The 17,073-nt window shown below is 42.3% G+C and overlaps 1 protein-coding gene across 1 annotated transcript in view; it reads right to left on the reverse strand.

Moving 5' to 3' along the window:
• Window positions 1-17,073, reverse strand: part of LOC133991267 (microtubule cross-linking factor 1) — an 84,384-nt gene that overhangs the window by 29,341 nt on the left and 37,970 nt on the right. Inside the window, 4 exon segments of the mRNA XM_062429789.1 lie at window positions 904-1,005; window positions 6,762-6,908; window positions 11,917-13,299; window positions 13,710-13,769. Coding sequence (XP_062285773.1) covers window positions 904-1,005; window positions 6,762-6,908; window positions 11,917-13,299; window positions 13,710-13,769 — 1,692 coding nt within the window.

A 17,073-nucleotide genomic window follows, 5' to 3' on the forward strand; every position in this document is an offset into this window, starting at 1 on the left:
TGTTTTCGTGGTGCAGCTCACAGTACAGTAAGTACGTTATATATGAATAATGTGTCCTGTCATTATCTTCCATCATTTTATATTTCAGTCTTACTGCTTTAATGGAGGATTATTGGTTTGAGAGGAACGCTACCTGATATTTACAATCATTTATCAACTAAGAAAAAAAATCTATTATAATAAAACTTTTAGATCTTAGCAGAAAATGGATTATGTCAGTTATACGATGGCTCTAACTACTTATTATTTTCTTAATCGATTCATCATTTGGCCCATAAAATTGTGAAATATTGCTCATCATAATGCCCCAGAGCCCAAGTTGACATCTTCAAATTACTTCTTTTGTCTGGCAAATAGTCTAAAACTCAAATATATTAAGTTTAATATTGTAAGACTGAGAAAAACCAGGAACTAGTCATATTTGTGGAGCAGAAATGAGAGGATCTGTGTCATTTTTGCTTTAAATAAAGACTTGAATGATTAATTATCAAAATATCTACAGATTAATCTTAATTATTTTAGATTTTAATGATAAATGTGCATATTTATAAATGCTAAGGCCTTTTAACTTTTTAAAAAATTTGATTATAGGGATCATTTTGAAAGATAGATGTCATGTTGATCATATTTTGAAAGTTATGTTTGCATGAATGATGAAGATTTAACTGCTGCAAGTGCAAAACGGGGATGGTGATGATGTCATGTCTAAATCAAAATAGATGCATAGATATTTAAAACATGATATCCATAAACTTTCTTTCCTCTCCAGTGGTTCAACTTAATTAAAAAAGATGTTTTCGGGAAGACAGAACTAGTGAAGTGTGATACTGGTGGGCTTATGTTCAACTTCATAATCTAAAAAAAAACGTTCAAACATGGCTGTGACCGACTGCGTTATTGTACCTGAGGAAGTGAAACTACAGTCTCCCGCTCCTCCGTTGCCGCTCGCAGCCTTCGTTCGTGATCCAGGCGAAACTGGATGTCAGAAGCAGGCGTGTCCCGGAGCTGAACCCACAACAGCACAGCAGTTAATTCACCAGCTATTAGCATCAGTTACATCACATATTGATACCTCGCTATCATCTATTTAAAACATATAACTGACAGCTTTTCTACATGAGATGAAAAATGGTAGAGCCGGAGTGAAAAAACCTCTAATCAGATCTGACTTTCACACAATTAGGAATCTTTTATAACTTCTTCTGCAACATCTCAGGAGGTTATTACGATTTAATGATGCACACTTCAGGCTGGACGAAGTATATTTTCATCTAACAACATCAAAGCCTTTAGATCAACCCTTAAACATGAATATATAAATCTTAACTCACCGGCTACCTTTTCTGAATAACTGAAAGTGTATTTTAGGCGTTGAGAATACTGAATAGAGAGGCTGTGAAGGGTGAATGTACTCGACTAGAGCTGCATGACACTGACAAAACATGTGACACATTTACCAAAAGCTCAAAAACTTTACCTAAAAAAAGAAAAGGTTTCTATCGGAGAGATAAAACTAACTTGTGAGGTGTTTAACCTTCGTGTCGTCCTCCCGGGTCAAATTGACCCCGTCTGTTTTGACTGTTCCTTCCTTCCTTTTTCCTCCCTTCCTTCCTTCCTCCCTCCCTCCTTCTTCCCTTCCTCTCTCTTTCCTCCCTTCCTTCTTTCCTTTCCTTCCTCCCTTCTTTCTTTCCTTCCTTCCTTCCTTCTGTCCTTCCTTCCTCCCTCCCTCCCTCCTTCTTTTCTTCCCTCCTTCCTTCCTTCTTTCCTTTCCTTCCTCCCTTCCTCCCTCCCTCCTTCTCTCTTTCTTTCCTCCCCCCTACCTTCCTCCCTCCTACCTTCCTTCCTTCCTCCTTTCCTTCCTTCTTCCTCTCTTCCTTCCTTCTTCCTCCCTTCCTCCCTTCCTTCCTTGACTCGAGGACAACAGGAGGGTTAAAGGTGAAAAATGCTCATAGGTAAATGAGATGTTCATGTTTACGGTTTTAAATGTAATGATTCATCTTCAGCATCAACTGCTCAACCTGTTCATAAGACATCCCTGGACCTGCACCTCTTTCCTTTTTATAAAAACCCACCTAAGAGCAAATAAGATCTGGATATTATAGCGATTTATAATGCGATGTCTCCTCTACTCTACTGTACTGTTCCCTCTACCAGTAACTGGAGCTGTTCAGTGAGTGCTGACCCAGGATCACCTCCCTGTCAGCCCAATGTCAAATGCAAATCGCATAGGCCTACAGTGCAGCGCTAATCCTGCCATATCCAAGCTGCTTTCCCATTCATTCATTTCACCTCACAGATTACTCTGCAGCAGAAAAGCACGGAGGTGGAGGGGTGGAGGGGTGGTGGTGGTGGGGGGCGACAAAAAGAAATCCACATGAATATGCTATAACTGTAACTGTAATAGTTATGTGTCACACCGCCGCTGCCAGCTCTCTGAATTACATAACAGCGGGGCCGTTTTTCTACGAAAACAAGCATGAGGCAGCGATTATGAATCACGGTGTCCTGCGATTTACTCCATTTATTAAAACAGCCGAGTCACTTAAGGATCTAGCAGATCTGAGCTGATGTGAGCTGCATCAACATTACTGCTCTTCTCTCAGTGTGTGTGTGTTTGTGTGTCTGTGTGTGTGTGTGTGTGTCTGTGTGTGTGTGTAAAGTGTATTCTGACACTTTTGTGTAAGCTGCACTTTTACATAGGTTTAATTTGCTGAGTCAAAGTCATGACAGCACAGCTTGTAGTGGTGAACCAATGCCAGAGGGCACAGTGTGCAGACTCAGCCTTGATACACTGAGTGCATACGTAAGTCTAACAAGTCATGCCTAGCTGTGCATGGCTGCTCTCTCTTAGATTAATTTCCTTAAACCACAGAGTAAGCAAACATACAATCAACTGATTTAGTGCTGGAATTTCAGATAGGTTAAAGGACAGTTTTTAAAAACTCTGTCCTAACCCTCCTGTTGTCCTTGAGTCAAGGAAGGAAGGATGGAAGGGAGGAAGAAGGAAGGAAATGAGGGAGGAAAGAAAAGAAGGGAGAAGGATGGAAGGGAGGAAGAAGGAAGGAAAGGAGGGAGGAAAGAAAAGAAGGGAGAAGGATGGAAGGGAGGAAGAAGGAAGGAAAGGAGGGAGGAAAGAAACGAAGGAAGGAAGGAAGGAAGGAAGGGAAGAAGGAAGGAAGGAAGGAAGGAAGGAAGGAAGGAAGGAAGGAAGGAAGGGAAGAAGGAAGGAAGGAAGGTAGGAGGGAGGGAGGAAAGAAGGAAGGAGGGAGGGAGGGAGGGAGAAAGGAAAAGAGGAAGGGAGGAAGGAAGGAAACAAGGACAGAGGAAAGAAGGAAGGGAGGAGGAAGGAAAAGGAATGAAAGGAGGGAGGAAGGAAGGAAAGGAAGGAAGGCAGGAAAGAAAAGAAGGAAGGGAAGAAGGAAGGAAGGGAGGGAGGAAAGAAACGAAGGAAGGAAGGAAGGAAGGGAAGGGAAGGGAAGAAGGAAGGAAGGAAGGGAAGAAGGAAGGAAGGAAGGTAGGAGGGAGGGAGGAAAGAAGGAAGGAGGGAGGGAGGGAGAAAGGAAAAGAGGAAGGGAGGAAGGAAGGAAAGAAGGAAGGGAGGAGGAAGGAAAGGAGGGAAGGAAAGAAGGAGGGAGGGAGGAAGGAATGACAGAAGGAAGGAAAGAGAGAGAAAGGAAAGAAAGAGAGAAGGAAGGAAGGGAGGAAAGAAGGAACAGTCAAAACAAACGGGGTCAATTTGACCCGGGAAGACGACACGAAGGTTAAAACAACAGCAAGATGCCCAAATGGACATTTAATCAAGTTTTGCTACCTGTAATCATTCCTCTTGTTCATGTTGGCTATTAAAATATCTCTTCAAAGTGTGCATGGTGCATGATGTGAGACAAAATCCTCAGTCCTCATTCTGTTTAACCCTCCTGTTGTCCTCGAGTCAAGGAAGGAAGGGAGGAAGAAGGAAGGAAGGAAGGAAGGAAGGAAGGAAGGGAGGAAGGAAGGAAGGGAGGAAGGAAAGGAAGGAAGGAAGGAAGGAAAGGAGGGAGGACAGAGGAAATACGGAAGGAAGGTAGGAGGGAGGGAGGAAAGAAGGAAGGAGGGAGGGAGGGAGAAAGGAAAAGAGGAATGGAGGAAGGGAGGACAGAAGAAAGAAGGAAGGGAGGAAGATAGGGGGGAGGAAAGAAAGAGAGAAGGAGGGAGGAATGACAGACAGAAGGAAGGAAGGGAGGAAGGAAAGGAAGGAAGGAAGGAGAAAAGGAAAGAAGGATGGAGGGAGGGAGGAAGGAAAGACGGAAGGGAGGACCGGGAGGGCGACAGGAGGGTTAAAAATGTATTAAAATGTTTGTCGGAAGATAAATTGAGGCTTCAGCAGACCAAATAGTGTTCTCAGGACAAAATTTCCCACTTTGTGTTTCCCTGTTGAGCTGCAGTGGAAGGGTGGAAACAGAAAGAGCAATTTCTCTGCTATAATGACAATAATTCAGGAAGATATCCATTTGATTTGAGTAAATTTGGGTGGTTAAAGTCTCACATTGGCTCCAAACAAATGCAGGAAATGAGAACTGTGGATTTGGTCCCTCATCACTTACACTGGAAGCACACGAGGAAGGGATCTTTTAATCTCCATTAAAAACAGAAGGAAAGATTAAAGCAAATTTAACATAGATTTTTTTTAGGATGGAGGATGTTGCTGTACAGATTATAAAGCCTCCTGAGGTAAAGTTGTGATTTCTGATATTGTAAAAAATGGACTTGATGTATAACCTGTTTCAGTGTTCATACGGGCAGCTGACTACTATTTTAGCCTCTCTTCATCTTGAATCTACTTTCAACTTATTTCTTCAAAAGCAGTAAATAAATCACAAAATGTCCAAGGGCATATGAAAAGCAATAAGAAAATGTTAAATCAAAGGAGTTAAAAAAAACCCAAACCAAATATAAAAAACACATCAGTGGCTGTGGGAGTGGATATTAATATGAAAGTAGAGTGAGTGAATGAAGTGACTGTGGCTGGAGTGTCACTAGACTTGCTGGACTGAGCATCGAATTGAAAAGCAGCTAAATTTACATCAGTGTGCTCAAACGTACTTTAATACTTTATACAGCTTGGTTGAGATTTACAGAATGTATTTTGATATATGGGTCAATGACGTATAAGGATTTACAACAACTCAATTGTAGAATAATAAAAACAAGCATATCTAATGCAGTAGTTCAAACATTCAGAATGTTGTGTACCTGAAGATCCATATTATACATTTGAAATTAAGTGATTTTAGTGGGTTTTTCAAGATTAATTGGCACTGGCCTTAAAAAAAGTCATGTGGTGCGACCATGATTCATCTTGAAATAAATTAATTTACTTAACACGCTTCACATCTTTTTTTTTTCTTTTTTTTTCTTTTTTTTACAAGTTTTCAGTAAGATAAAGTGTTTGGAAACAAAGTATTTGCATTTTCTTTTTTTTAAATTTTTGTAAATGATGATCTTTTATTTATATAAGATATTTCAAGATGAATCATGGTCGCACCACATGACTTTTTTTAAGGCCAGTGCCAATTAATCTTGAAAAACCCACTAAAATCACTTTCAAATGTATAATATGGATTTTCAGGTACACAACATTCTGAATGTTTGAACTACTGCATTAGATATGCTTGTTTTTATTATTCTAAAATTGAGTTGTTGCAAATCCTTATACGTCATTGACCCATATATATATATATATATATATATATATATATATATATATATATATATATATATATATATATATATATATATACAAGAACAGCTGACACATTTGAGATTGGCCATTTTTTTCCCCTTTTATAAACTGAAATGTTAAACTTTTCACATTTGACCTGAAACTAATCTTCACTGTAGAGAAACTTTAGTCATTCAAGTAAGCAGACACTCCAAAAATGAACCCTAGAAAAAAATCTTCCAACTTCCAAACTGCATGATAAAAGTAAAAACCTGTAGATAATTGTCATGTCCTTTGTGAGTAAGGATGCACCGATCCTATTCATTTAAACTGGTATTGGTGATAATTGTGACAGATGCACTTTAAACACAGTTTCTTCATCAATGTCATTATAAAATTCAGTATTTCTGCTATCAGTTAGTCATGAGTCATGGCCCGCCAAAGCAATCTCTCGCTTCATGTTTAGTGCTGTAAATAATGATTATTATATTATATCATTATATGTATCATTTGTTGATTAATTGGTTATTTGGTCTATAAAATGTCAGAAAAAAGGTGAAAAATGTTCCCTAACAGCTCAAGGAGTCGACCAATAGTCCGTAAACAAAGATATTCAGTTTCCTATCACATAAGACTAAAGAAACTATCTATTGATCTGCTAACTTTTGCAGCTCTACTCATGTTACCTGATAAATAATTAATCCTAATGAGCTCCATGCAAAGTTGAACCAGATTTAAAATTTGGGAAACGGTGCATCTAAATTTATCAGTGTGTCTCATCGCTGTTCCTGCAATCTGTTGGCTGAAAAAATGAGGAGTTGGTTTTTTTGGAACACCCTGAGTTGTATTTAACAGCTGTTCATGCTGTGATGCAAAAGACCGGTTCCTACTGCAGCAGATTTTGGGATTGAATCTGAGGAATTATAAGATAATAAGTCAAAGATGTCATCAAGAGGTACTGTATGTTTTAAAAAATAGACAGAAGGCCCATGTGCGGAGCCAGTGTCAACTCAGTCCCACAGGTGGAAGGGGAGATGGAGAGGAGGGAGGAGGCACTGACCTCTGCTCTTAAAGCCAGGGGCCTGTGGTACCTAGTGAGTCCAGTGGCTCCCCTGCTCTGGGCCTGGCCCCCACCCTGGCTCTGGCTCTGGGGCTCCACGCCTCGCTCCTGTCCTAGACGCCACTCCAGCTCATCCCTCTGACCGGACTGTGAGTGACATGGGGTGGGGAAGGAGGGAAGGGGGGGGGGAGTGGGGGGGTAGGGGAAGTGTGGACGGTGGGTGTAAGGGGTTAGGGTGATGGGGGTGACAGGTGTAGGATACAGGGGGGTGCAGGTGGGTGGTGGTATTTTAGGGGGGAGATGTGTGAGGTGGATTGTGGACGAAACAGACAGAAGACAACAAACGGGGGGTGAGGGGACGAGGAAAAAAAAGCGAGCGGGGGGGGAACACAAAGAAAAAAAAAAACAGAAAATGGGTAAAGAATATAAGCAGAGGGGGGGGGGGAGGGGAGAATTAACTAACAGACTACATGGTGTGGAGAAGAACAAACGGACTAAAGTACGAAGAAAAGCGCAAAGAGAAAGACCAACTTAAAGATGACGGCGTATGAGAGAGATGAGAAGAGAACGAGAATGAGGATGAACAAAATCATGGGCTGAAACATCTGGCGGGAACACAAAGAGGAACGAAGAGAGGGAATCGGAGGGGGGGGGGGGGGGGGGAGAATGCAAAACATTTGTTATGAAGCGCATGCAATGAGGGATACATGAGTCCAAACCAACAGCTGAGAGATACCACGGCAAACTGCAGAGCGAGAGCTATAGCACGCTAAAGGTTTCCAACACATGCCCCCGTGCACAGCCCTGTGTGTGTGTGTGTGTGTGTGTTGTAGAAGAAGCAGTAAAACTAAAGAAAGTTGCATCTTGAGCCTTTACGACACATTGTTTTCAGACATTGTAACATTTAAAAGACACTGGAGGCATTTTTGAGGCGTCAGTCAAGCTTCAAACAGCGACATGCTAGCTGCCGTCTTTAGCAGCAGCGGCCATATTTTTATTTCTTTAACCCTTGTGTTGTCCTCGAGTCAAGGAAGGAAGGGAGGAAGGAAGGATGGAAGGGAGGGAGGGAAGAAGAAGGAAGGAAAGGAGGAAGGAATGGAGGAAGAAGGAAGGAAAGGAAGGAGGGAGGAAGGAAGGAGGCAAAGGAGGAAGGAAAGGAGGAAAAAGGAAGGAAGGAGGAAGAAGGAAGGAAAGGAGGGAGGAAGGAAGGAAGGAAAGGAGGGAGGGAGGAAGGAAGGAAAGGAGGAAGGAAGGGAGGAAAAAGGAAGGAAGGGAGGAAGGAAGGGAGGAAGGAGGGAAAAAGGAAGGAAAGGAGGAAAGAAGGAAGGTAGGAAGGAAGGATGGAAGGGAGGAAGAAGGAAGGAAAGGAGGAAGGAAGGAAGGAAAGGAGGGAGGGAGGAAGGAAGGATACAAGGGAGGAAGAAGGAAGGAAACGAGGAAGGAAGGAAGGACAGGAGGGAGGAAGGGAGAAAGGAAAAGAGGAAGGGAGGAAGGAAGGAAAGAAGGACAGAGGAAAGAAGTAAGGGAGGAAGGAAAGGAAGGAAGGAAGAAAGGGGGATGGAGGGAGGACAGAAGGAAGGGAGGATTCTTCCTTGCCAGCAGGGACTTTGTATTATCGTGTCATCGAGGTTATCAAAGAAAAAATCTGACACATTTTTCAATAGATTTATCATCTTAAATGCGGCCCAAATGATACTGCTTTTTTGAAGATTGCAGTACAGTACCATCACATGAAAAAGCATGTCTGAATAAATAATTGATTAAGTTATCTCTTTAAGGAATTATGATCTGATCTGATACATTTTACAGTTAAAAAACAATCTGTACTCTCTAGAGGACAAACTATATATATTGGACTTTGACATTTCTGCTCTGCTATTTCTTTTTAATTATCCACTGACTTGCTTTAAGCTAATACTGGCTGATATATCATCATCTGAGCCGATTTATCAGTCTAGCTTTAATCTCAAAAATTATGATTACAACTTTTTTTATTCTTATCTTTCAAGTATGAGACCTTTATTTTGTAATTGCCTCATTAGGATCTGCTAATTACAAAGTCTTTGAATTTTACCTGATATGTTTAAGGTCTGTGAACAGTGTTAAGTATTCTTTGGTTTCTTCAAGAATCTGCATCTTGTGATTATGAGATGAGTTGTTTCATAAGGACAAGATATAATAATTACAAGGTACAGGAATCAATAAAACAAGCTATACTTCTCTCAATTAGGAGCTGCTGCTTAAGTCATAATTACAAGACAACATCTCCACTTATTTTTCCTCTGGTGAATGCTACTGTATCTCATCTTTCACTTATTTATCTGTTGTATTATAAAGCCTACTCTTGGTAAACTGCATTCAACTTTTTCATCTTCATCTTTTCATTAAGGGGCGAAGGCTTTATTTGCTATGAGGGGGTTTTGCTTTGACTAATCCACCCAGCTTCACCCAGACTAACCAGCGAGTCCTACAGGCAGAGGAGCAAAGCAGAAACAAGTCATTGGATAGAATGAGCATGGAGGTAGCTTCAGTCTATTATCTCCACAAAGCTGATTGGGGTTCAAATGTTTGAGGAGCGGTTTGTTTTAATTTCACAGTCTGACTGATTAAAATAAAAGACAATCCAAGATGTCTGCCTGATCATGCAGCACAGAGATAATGAACCTGCTTTGGAAGAGTACACAGTATGTTGACATGTTGACTCAACGCTAAGCTGCAAGTTCAGTAAAACAAGGACAGAAAAGCAGGATGCCAGCCAGCGAGGTTCTTCCACAGGCCACTCACACAACACCATGCAACTCTGTTTTTTTTTGGTCCACACAGGTTATTTTGGACAGTGCACACATTTTTATAGTTCGTCTCCTTGGCAACACCATGGAGTAACGAATCCCACGTATGTGTGTGTGTGTGTGTGAGATGACATATTGTACAAACATAATAGCTACACCCTCTATGTGTCATAATGAGTCGTACAAATGAGAGCATGGTGTAGCAGTATTTTATATTTTTACTATACTCCATCATGCAACATTTCACTATGTCAAGAAAAAAGCTTTTTATCCATCCAAATGGAAGAAGCTGCAATAACTCCTTTGGTACTTACTCCATTCATACCAAGCACCCTTTTAAGCACCCTCCCTTGGCCCTGGCTGACTGGAAGCAGGGCAGCTGCAGACAGTGAGTGCAGGGAGAAGGAGGCAGGCAGGGCTGCTGGCTATGAGGATGTGCATGGAGATGCAGATGTGAATGTGGCGGCAGCAGCAGCAGCAGGAAGCGATGGTGGTGGTGGCGGTGGGTTCAGGGGAGGAGGGGTGGCGGTGATGCCAGTGTGGTAGAGCTGGGTGGCTCATGGTGGAGCGGGGGGGGGGGGGGGGGGGGGGCGGGGGGCCTGCAGGTCTGGGAGGGGGTCTATAAAGTCTCTCAGCATTTTACACATTTTTCATATTTCTTCTCGAGGCTTTAAAGGATAGGTTTGGATTTTTTCAAGTCTATCTAATCTGGCTCATGACTGATCCCAGCTCACTTTCTCTATTTAGCAGGTGACCAAATCAACTCTTTGAATTCTGCTTCCTAATGAATGATGAGCTGACATCAAAAGGATCAAAAAGAGATATTGCTATGAACTTTTGTCTGTCATAAGCCGCTTATCTCTGCGGTAAATTTTCAGACACCTCCTGCTTAACATCTAAAAAGTCAGAAAGATTGTGAGGCCTCATTTTCACAAGCCTAGAAATCAAGATCAAGTGAACTTTAGCACTTTTGCTACAGTGGTGGCGGTTTCTGTCCTCCCTGACTTTGCTGCATTACTGTGTAGGTGTACTGCCTCAGTCCAACGCCCCACATGCTGTAGCCTGACTTTAAAAGAAATGGGGTACAAAACCCACATTTTTAATGTCCACCTCCATTCAAAAATGTGTTTTGCTATTTGGTACTTAGATGTTTGAGCTTCACTGTGCAGAGATAAGTATTTGGGTTATACTAATTGTGGAATATGTCTCTCTATTCACCTCAAATCTCAGTTTGAGGTGTAAAAGTACGAGATGATTTTTTGACATGATAACTTGTTTTGTGATGATAGAGGAAGAACGCACTCACAACACACAGGACAAGGAATAACTTCTTTTTTTTTTAAAGAAGACAAAACCTTTTCATCTGATGAAGAGCAGATGGCAAGATAAAAATGTTTTGTCTTTTTGTCTTCTGTAAATGAAGTGACTTCTTGTCATTGAGTGTGACTTGCCTCTGTCATCATTAGTCAACATAATATGAATAATGCACCAATGCTTCTGAGCGTATTGTAACTCTAGAGGTAATTTTAAGAATTATTAATTAAGTAACTGAAAGAAAACCATATTTTGAATAAGTCAAAGCAGGGTATTTGTGTATGTATTAAAACGTGTGAAAGGGATCTTTTAATACATGTTTGCCCCATTTCTTACAGTGGAATCACACGACAGCCAGTATGTAGAGGAGGATTGATTAGAGTGACCCACAGCTCTCTTATATTGCAGATTGTATAGTAAATATTGCATTAAGATGAATTTGAAAGCATCCAAACCTTCCCTTTAAACCATGTGTGCTGCAACTTAATGAGACATCCTCTGAAAGGCATGACTGTGGGTAGTGTGTGTTCTCCTAAAGATGTATGGCATTGCCACTGTCTTCAATTAAAGCTGACTTAGGATCTCATTCAGTTAATTTTTTGCCTTAAATGGTCTGCTAATGACCACACACTAGGAGCCATTTAAATCAAACCTACACAAAGTCGAGCATTTACAAATATACCATTGGGTTTTCTAATTTCCACTCAATATATGTGGACTCTGGTCTGCACATTTTTTATCCTACTGCAGTTTAAAAGCCAGCTGGTGTGATATATTCTTGTCTTCAGCCGCTCTCTCCTGCAATATTGTATCATCTGGACAACCAAGTGGGATGCTTTAATCTAATCAATGTTCTTATGCAAGATTTTAAACGTTGTGTTGTACTGATTTTTTTTCCTCCATTAAGCTGAAATGCCTTTCTCCCTTATTGATATTTTTCTTTTTGCCAAAAGAACAAAAAGAAACACAGAAAAAGAACAGCTAAATGTACCAAAAGATGCCCCCTTAAAAACAGTAGAAGAAGTCACAGGAAGTCTATCCACCGAACATACCTGGAAGTCCGTCACCAGGTCTCTTCCAAAGGTGCCGATGGGAGAGTCACGGGACATGGAGGTGACTGTTGACAGGAAGCTGCTGGATTCTGTGAGGTTTGGCATGGGTGACAAATCATCTGTCCTTTCTCTCAGCCCTTCCCCTACGTGGTCCAGCTTCTCCATGAAGATGTGCAGCTCAGTGCGGAAAGCCTTCATGCGTGTGTTGATGGTGTCCAGGACTTGGGTGTCTGGTTTGGATCCAGATGCCGCCCCTACGTCCACGCTCTCTCCTGTCGTCACCAGCAGCCTGCCGTCAAAGATCAGACTGTCAGTGTCCGTGATCAATCGGTCGACCGTCTTCCCGAGCCTTTCCGCCTCTCGCTTCACGTTGGTGAACGACTCCCGCTCTTCCCTCCTGCGGTTGGCTAGTTCAGTGGCGCTGAGCTCGCTGCCATCTGAAGGTTTGATGCTTCCGAACCCTGAGGTGGTTGTCGTTTTCTCAAACAGGTCTTCTGAGTCACTCTCGCCCCCAATGGGACCCTCTCTCTTGGGGTGGAGGAGAAGAAGTCGTCCTGCCTCCTCTTCTTCAGCGGCTTCCCGTCGGCCTGCGTCGCTCTCTGCATCGCTGTCTCGAGGGCTGACGGTGCGCAAGCCGAGGTGTGCGGCCAGGTCACAGCGCTGGACGTTGGACATGAGGACACGGTTCTCATACTGCAGCTTCATCACCTTTCCACTCAGCTCGTTGATCTGCATCCTGGCTGATTTCAGCTCCTCCATCATCATCCCGCTGCTGGAGCCATTACCGTTGCCCCCGTTACCGGGTTTAAACAGTCCTCCTTCACTGCCCTCCTCGCCAACGGGGCTGCTGCTTGGGCCGAACTTGAAGCGGTTGAGCTCGGAGGTCAGTTGCCTGTTGTGGTCCTCAATCTCTGAGATGGAGCGCCGAAGCAGCTCAGCCTCCTCCTCCACAAACTGGAGATGGCGGCGTAGCTCACTGGCCGACTCCAGAGCATCACCACCATACGGCGACGACGGCATGCTGGAGAACGGTTCCCGCCCAAAACAATCTCTTTCATACTGGCAGCGGATGTCATCGTTCTCTGCTCGCAGGCTGCGGTTCTCCACCTCCAGCTCCACGATCTTTCTTCCAAGGATGTTCGCCTCCTCCTCCACCAGCTTGAGACGTAGTCGCAGCTCGGCCTCTCGAGTGGTATGAGGGCCCCCGCCGGAGCACTCGGCCAGGGGAAGGGGACTGTCCACGTCCCCGTAAACTGACTTGTACTTCTGCAGCTCCTGCTCCAGTTCATCCTTCTCCCGACCCAGCTTCGCCATCTTTTTCCTCATCAGGCCGGACTCCTCCTTAGAAAACTGGAGCTGGCACCTGAGATCTGCACTGTCCTCCTAGTGAAAGGGTCACAGTTAAAAACCTTTAAAGACTAAAGCCAGAAGCTGAGAAGGATAAATATTTCTCTAAAAAAGCTGGGCACTGTAGTTTTAAGAGGAAATAGCGCTTTCTCTAGTGATATTTACAGCTGTTGGATGGTTCAAGTGGGATCAACTCAAAACAAACTACAGCGCTCATTCTCATTGTAATGAGGGAAAATGTCGCCCAGTGCAAGAGTGTGATACATTGATGTGTTTTTAATAGTTTTTGGACAACAATAGAGGCCTAGGACAATGAGGAATATGATTTATAAGGTTTTAACTAAACAGAAAATACTTAGATTTTAGTCATTTCATAGGATTTGTTGACAAGAAGAATATAAAACATGATAACATTCACAGAAAAATATAAATTTTTTTTTTTTTACCTGACTTGATGATTTCTTGTCTTTAAATGTTTCCCTGCTTCCTCGTCTCCTCAGTGCAGTCTATAAAAGAACAAAGAAAGATGTAAAACATTAAATCACCAACAAACACTTTTGCAATCTTGAAATATTCATCCAACAATAATTGCTGTAGTTGCTGTAAGAGGGAAAGGGAAATTTACAAAGACCAACATTACAACACTTAGATGAGAGCAATAAAAGAGGAATTGTGAATTCAATAATGAGGATCTCTGCAGTTTTAAGACGCTATTGATATTTCCATATATCATGATGGTAGTGCTTATACAGACATGCGCAATAACTGACAATCACAATAATGATAGCACTGCGGCACATGCAGTCCCAGTGCAGTGGAACAAAATGTTGGCTATCATATGTGCCGAGCTCCCTGACGTGAAGCCGACTTTGCAAAAAAGCCAGAAGAACATTAATCTATGTGGAAATCTTACGTAACATTTCCATCATCAGGTCAAAGCCAAGTCTAATAAGGTCGTATTTACTCTGATGCAGATCGCAGATCACATGACATAATTACGGTCTGATTCATGCATGTAGTAACAGTAATAGCCTGTATCAAAAGCTAACATCTGGTTAACATGTGAGTCTTAAAGTGAGTGAGAGGAGCAGCAGAATGAACAATAATTCATATGTTTTAATGTAAAACAACACTTCAGATGATACTGTTCTCTACAGATGATGGGAAACATCAGACATGACTTTTGTTGTATGAGGCACCAGGGTGCATTATATCCCATTCAGAGCTCAGTGTGACAGACGTCTTATCCAGGCTCAGATTCAGTGACACATGGTGCTTCCACATCGCTCTGCGGGGAAGCATCTGCCTGTCCAGTGGGGAAATCTGTCCTGTAGCCAGTACTACACATCGCATGCAAAGCCTGGATAAATCAGAGCTTTCTGCACGCCAGCTTAGACTTACTGACAAATAAAATCATTCATTTTTTATCAAGTTCTATACACTTTCTTGCCTCAGCTCCAAATGACAGCAAAAGGCATAGACAAGCGCTCAGACAGAGGAAAGGAGAGGCAGGCAGAGGAAGAAATCCTCGTCTATAAATGTAGAGTGCAGAGCTGTCAAATGTGAACCTTTTTTCCAGGAACAGATTGCTGTTCTGGCCGAGTTATTTAAAGGTTCTGAACATCAGTAAAGCTATAGCCAGGATCCTTTCTAGGAAGCATAATATGATATTCATATTTCTGATGTGAATGTCAGATTAAAACTTCAATGACTCCTTTTAATGTCACCAAGATAGACAATTATTTTTATATTTCCTGTTGATTATTTTGGATTATTTAGTTTATGAACTGCCTCAGCTGCTTTAACCCTCCTGTTGTCCTCGAGTCAACGAAGGAAGGGAGGACGAATGAAGGAAAGGAGGTAGGGAGGAAGGAAAGGAGGTAGAGAAGGTAGAGAAGGTAGAGAGGAAGGAAGGGAGGAAGGAAGGAAAGGGGGGAGGAAGGAAGGAGGGAAGGAAGGAAAGGAGGGAGGGAGGAAGGAAGGGAGGAAGGAAAGGAAGGACGGATGGAGGAAGGAAGGTAGGAGGGAGGTAGGAGGGAAGGGAGGAAGGAAAGGAAGGAAGGACGGAGGAAAGAAAGAAGGAAGGTAGGAGGGAGGAAATAAGGAAGGAGGGAGGGAGGGAGAAAAGAAAAGAGGAAGGGAGGAAGGAAGGAATGAAAGACAGAGGAAAAAATGAAGGGAGGACGGTAGGGGGGAGGAAAGAAAGAGAGGGAGGGAGGGGAGGAAAGAAGGAGAGAAGGAGGGAGGAAGGAAGGACAGACGGAAGGAAGGGAGGAAAGAAGGAACAGTCAAAACAGACGGGGTCAATTTGACCCGGGAGGACGACACGAAGGTTAAGAGTAAACAGTAATGTGTGTTTTTACCAACGCTCTCATCTTTTCTGTGTGAAAACCTTCACTGTACGACCTCTGTTGCCAGCTAAAATAGACCAGTAGGACAGCATGAATCATTTATGGCCAGCCAGACGGAAAGTGTGAGGGTGAACCTGTTTTGCTCGGAGCAGGAACGGACCTTGACTCAGTCGCTGGCTCTGCGACAGGAAAGGCAGCGCCCACTTAGAAACGGCACCAAAACAAGACGGTAACCATAATGTGGGCAGTGGTAGTTACAGACAGAGATGCAGGAATAAATGCGGACTAAACGGGGAGAATATATTTATGAACTGAACATTGTGTCTCGGATCTTTTTAGCGTGGATTTTCTGATGTTCTGAAGTTTCCGTAGCTTTCTTGTTTTTTATGATCAGTATTTTCTAATCTCTCCTTTATGGACATATTTCTTAAGACAGAATTTCTCACACAGAAGAATTTTTTTTTTTTAATCTGCCCTCCTTTTTTGTCTTCAAATTCTCGTTTGAAGTTTCTATGTCTGATCCAAACTCAGCCTCTGCTCTGGTGCACTGTGAGTAATTTGCTTTGGGCTGAATGCACACAGAATGATAGTAAAAAACATTTTTTCTTAAAGAGTCAGAGTCAAGCAACAGTTACATAATGCATTTGACATGTTTTTTGATCTGGTTTTCCCTTCAAGAAAAAACAAAGAACCCGATTTGTTTATCCCCAAATTATACTTGAATAAAATTGAGTTTTTTTTGGAGTCTGATCAAAGTGACTGAGGGCGTTTTTTCTGTAGTTTTTTTTGTTGCTCTGGTTGGAATCAGTCGATGAGTTTTGGGCACTTGTGTGTTTTTCATTCTTCGTTTGGTTTCTTTTCAAACAGAGAAAAATCCAAGTGAACCAAAATGCACTAAAATCACCACAAGCCCCATGAGAGCGTTCACTCTGCTCTTTGGTCAGATGCACCTCTGTCCAAAATCACTCCCTATTTACTATATAGTGCACATCTGTACCCTCCACCATTTTACTTGAGTGTCCTAATGCTGAGTGTGTAAATATCTCCACTATATAACGCCCTCAAATAATCCACATTAGAGTGAAAAAAGCAGTGTCCAACAACAATTAGTTAGTTAGTGTCAGAAATCCTTTGCTGCTAACTATTGAGTAAACTACTGTGTGTTTATTATAAAGGGAGTAGTGAATGAGTGAATAAGGGAGTGATTTCAGACACAACCGACACTCTTTCTCCAATCCCAGACACATCTGACCAGTGAGCGGAGAAAATGCTATCATGTGACTTTTAGTGATTTTTCTCTGCGTTAAAAGATTCAGATTCACACCAGAGCAAACAGTGAGTGGGCTGTGAGTGGTGGTGAATCACTGTCATTGTTTACCTCATGGCAAACTGCACCTCTACTTATCTTCTCCTATAATCCCTCCATCGAGAGGGCTTCATAAATCCATTTCAGCTGTAG

The sequence above is a fragment of the Scomber scombrus genome, chromosome 11 (genome assembly GCF_963691925.1).
Source record: "Scomber scombrus chromosome 11, fScoSco1.1, whole genome shotgun sequence".
Lineage (NCBI taxonomy): Eukaryota > Metazoa > Chordata > Actinopteri > Scombriformes > Scombridae > Scomber > Scomber scombrus.